The sequence below is a fragment of the Phaethon lepturus genome, unplaced genomic scaffold (genome assembly GCF_000687285.1).
Source record: "Phaethon lepturus isolate BGI_N335 unplaced genomic scaffold, ASM68728v1 scaffold42431, whole genome shotgun sequence".
Taxonomy (NCBI): Eukaryota; Metazoa; Chordata; class Aves; order Phaethontiformes; family Phaethontidae; genus Phaethon; species Phaethon lepturus.
Genome location: NW_010516326.1, coordinates 1,787 through 6,198, shown reverse-complemented (window position 1 = coordinate 6,198; position 4,412 = coordinate 1,787). Strand labels below are relative to the sequence as shown.

Below are 4,412 nucleotides of genomic sequence, written 5' to 3'. Positions count from 1 at the left end.
AGCAGGAATATAAAGGCAGATTCTTGAGAAATGATTTAGTGCTATATATTGGTTTCATGGACATGAGCACCTTCCTTTGCATACCTTGTATCTTTGCAGCAGAAATCCAATCCCTGACAACCAGACATCTGTAATTTCAGTTCCTTTTTAAAAGATTCTGAGCATCTCCTCCTTGGAGCGACTAGCATATTGAGAAGACAATAGCTATAACACTGTCAAACTACAGTTTTTAGCAGTTATAAGATATGTATTTGCAGGATATGCATCCATACCTTTCAACTCAAGGTTCCTATGGCCGTGTCTGCTCATAAATCAGAGAGGCCCCATGCAAAATTTATCAATTAAGTGTTAGACCAAGTAATAGTACTATAAGGATAGCATTGAGAATGCTTATCTGTTTGGAGAACAGGAGAGGACATGGTTCTTTATGAACTGCTAAGCATTTCATTGCTATGTGAAAAAGCTGTCCTGAGAAGCCACAATTATAAAACAGTTCTCTGAAGGTATGTATATGAATAAACACACCAAATTTTCTAGAAAATATTTATTTATTCATTTTTATTAATATATTGAACAAGCAGATGTACAAATAAGATTCCATAACTATATAATTTCAGAGTTGAACTAAAAGATAAACTTAACTGCTATATTTGTCAAGTAGTGCATTTTTGCTTTCCAAGATTGTCCAGTTCTATGGCACTATTATTCTGTGTATTATGCCAAATACTGTGGAATATTAAATGCTTTTTGTGTGTGTGTGCATGTATACATGTAGTATTAGAAAAATACTTTGGAAGAACTATTCCTAAGTGTGCTTTTTGAAATGTGATAAATATTTGGTGGGGTTTAACTTTATTACTAATATTTTTTTGCAGTGAAGAAGAAATACATTTCCATGTATGAAATAAGAATTAGGCTCAAAGAGAGCTGTGAACTTGTAATTGAAGTATGGTGAATGATATGTGTGAGACTCGTGGAATTTCTAAACATAAATTTAGAGAACCCTTTGAACTACAAGTACAGTGTACTACATGCCACGGGTTAGGATTCATAGTGTGTAGTCTCAGACATACTAAGCTTTGTTCTGGTAATTGTAATCTTCATTTACTTCCTCCACTCATTGCGGGAGTAGACATATCTGAACAAATGTGAAAGGCAGCAAATTAAAATTAATATAACCAGTGGAAACTTAGAAGATATTTGGGCAAGTAATTTAGGAGGAAATTTCTTATGGGAAACATAGGCCTTAAAATAACAAGCATTAGAGAGTTTGAAAAGAATCTGTTTCTGGTCAAGGCTTAATAGTTTGTGATTATGCAGGGATAGAAAAAAAGATACAATTATTTTTTTAATATAGACTGTAACTGCTTAATTTGAGAATACTGCAACTTCGGGATGTCTGATGTCAACCTGGACTTATTTATATACTGCAGTAAATGGACTGGTTGTGGTCAGTTGGATTACAGCATCGAACTCACTGTTGCTACTGTCTTGAACCATTAGAGTTTGATGGAAAATTAAAGTTAGTACTATGAAATTGAGGTTAGTACCGTGTGTTTATTTAAATTACTCCTCTTTGGCTTTCAGCTTTTATCTGTCATGATAGTGGAGCAACTGTGCTAGCATATGCTCCAAAACATCAGCTGTTAATATCTGGAGGCAGAAAAGGCTTTACATGTATAATTGATCTTCGCCAAAAACAGCAGCAACAGTTACTCCAGAGTCATGATTCTCCAGTCAAAGCAATTGCTGTTGACCCTACAGAAGAGTATTTTGTCACAGGATCTGCTGAAGGCAACATAAAGGTATTAATGAGGGGGAGGGAGCAGAGGTGAAGATGGTGATGATGTATAAACTCAAAAAGAATCTTCCATAGGTATGGAATAATTAGATAAGTCATACGCTCTGTATTTGTTCTCAACCCTGACTTTCACATTTACTAATTTAATTATGAAATGTTAGTCTTACCTTGCAGTCCTCCTTTTAGTCTTATTTTGTCCACATATATATCCGTAATTATAGAAAATGAATGTTAAATGTTCTATAACTGTCATTACAGATTGCTATATATATTTTCTTTTACAGTTGGTGTCAGAAAAATGAATGCAAAATGTAGTCCAGTTTCTCCATTACTCATTACTGGTGAATTTTAAGATCATGGTAATTATCCTTATAAGGGATTTATATTTTGATGCTTTTTTCCAGGTATGGAGTCTGTCTACATTTAGTCTTCTTCACACTTTCATCAATGAGCATGCTCGACAGTCTCTCTTCAGAAACATTGGGACGGGAGTCATGCAAATTGAGACAGGACCAGCAAATCACATATTCTCCTGTGGTGCTGATGGAACAGTAAAGATGAGAATCTTGCCTGATAGATTCAGCCCTTTAAATGATGTGTTGAAAAATGATGTGAAATTTATGATCTAATATTTTTTCTCAGAACAGTGTATAACATTCCCCTTCTGCCATTACTGAAAATATTTTTCCTGGAACTAGTTAACAAAGATAGCTTGTGCCACAAAGACAGGCGCTTTTTTTTCTTTTTTTCTCACCCATATTTGTTACCTGGAGCTTTTAGTCCCTGATGCACTGATGCCTTAAAGATTAGCAAGGTCCTTCAGATTTTGATCGTTGCCTAAAATAAAAGCTGTATGTGACTCTGAATTATGTACTTAGAATATTACTAAGAAGTTGCTGAAGTGGTTTACTCTTCCTTTTGAGGTTGTTTCACTCCCACCTGGAGGGTACCATCTGGGCACAGCCTCTGTGTATATTCAACACCTGGCTGCTCTCTAAAAGCAGGCTGGTCCAGGTGGAAACCTTAGATAATGTTACTCTTTCACTGTGGCAACCATAACTTGTCTCTCCTCTCAACTTGTTTAGTCAGCCGACAATAAAAATTTATACCTGTGTGTAGAAGAGAAACAAGGCCCTTATGAGTAGATACTCCCAGCCCTGCAAGCATTCATATAATGAGCCACTGTCTGTCTCCATTCCTGGAATCCAGGCTGTTTACCTCTCTAACTTGCCTGATCTCCTTCCTCTGATCTAGGGTATAAGAAACTGAAGGATGTTCTGTAACTTGTCTTCTGTTCTATAGCTTAAATCACTGCCATCAGGATGGCAGGCTTACCTTTTAAAAAGAAATATATTTTTATCCCTGAACACTCCCTTTACAAAAATATGTAAATATTAATGGGTATCTTCCTAGTAAAAGAGTCAAGATTATGTCTGAAGCTTTAGTCTTGATCAAAAAGATACAGGAAGATACTGCTTTAGGATATGGCACTAGAATTTCTTCAAAGACTATTTATTTATATGTCTGTAGAGGAAAAAAAAATTATTTATTTTTACATTTTTTTCCAGTAAGACTTTTATTTAGCCCAAAGATACTCAGTTGATTCTTAGCACTTACGTTCTTGTTTGTGTGCTTTTCCTAAGTACTAAAAAAAAGTTGAATAGAAAAGTACTTTAATACTGTCAGTCTTTGTATTGTATGTTTACATCTGGTGTAAAATGAAAGAAAAGATTTCTGAAGGGGATAGATGGATTTTTTTTTTGCCAAAATATTAAACTGCATAACTTAAATGTTTGACCAAATTATTGATGCACAAAGCCTTTACTTTTTTTTCCTAAGTTAGATGAAAGCTGTTTCTGTAAGTATTTTGGTTTACTTTTCCTGATTTGAAAGCTTGACAAAGGTTTAATTTGTAAATTACATGTGAGGCTGGATTACTTGAATGCCAATGGTGTACTTTTTGCTAAAAGATATTTTGTGAAATAATAGCACCAAGATATTAACTGTAAAATAAACTTGTCAAATTAAGAACTATGGGGATAAATAAAGCATAGCAGAAATGAAGGGCTTGTAAAGTGAACTTTGTAACATTCTCAGGATGCTTTTATCTTAAGAATATGAAATTGTTTAAAAAGATTTTATAAAATGTATTAAGGTCATTTTAAATGTATGTTTTGCAAGTTGCAGTGCAAACACTATGAAGGTTTTTATGCACATAAACTGAATTTTCAAATTGTGCAATAAAAAGAATGTGAATATTTTGCCATGAAGAAACATGTGACAGCATTTCAAACTGGTACAGCTGTTCAGTGATTCGGTTAAAATTGTTCTTCCACAACACTTACGGATTGAAATCAGAATTGGTATCAAAACAGTTTAAGTACAGTGATGGACCAGAAAAGTGACTGACTAAAAGCGACACCACCTTACAAAACAGACTTGTCCAATGTATATGTCCTATCTGCTTAGTAGCTGAGTTTCTAATATTCCTTATTCTTACGAAAGAATGAAAACAATGGTGATAACAGTAGCACACTCCTCAAGAATCAACTAAAACCCTGACTTTGTAGCTACATGCATTAGTTTTATGCACCCACTGAACTAACAAGTT

At 34.4% G+C, this 4,412-nt stretch overlaps 1 protein-coding gene across 1 annotated transcript in view; it reads left to right on the top strand.

The window, feature by feature from the left end:
• LOC104627690 (dmX-like protein 1) overlaps positions 1-2,646 on the top strand; it is a 4,742-nt gene extending 2,096 nt beyond the window's left edge. The window contains exons 5-7 of the mRNA XM_010296024.1: positions 1,588-1,805; positions 2,206-2,580; positions 2,616-2,646. Coding sequence (XP_010294326.1) covers positions 1,588-1,805; positions 2,206-2,430 — 443 coding nt within the window. The 3' untranslated portion in view covers positions 2,431-2,580; positions 2,616-2,646. The remainder of the gene's footprint in view (positions 1-1,587; positions 1,806-2,205; positions 2,581-2,615) is intronic.
• Positions 2,647-4,412: the final 1,766 nt, after the last annotated feature.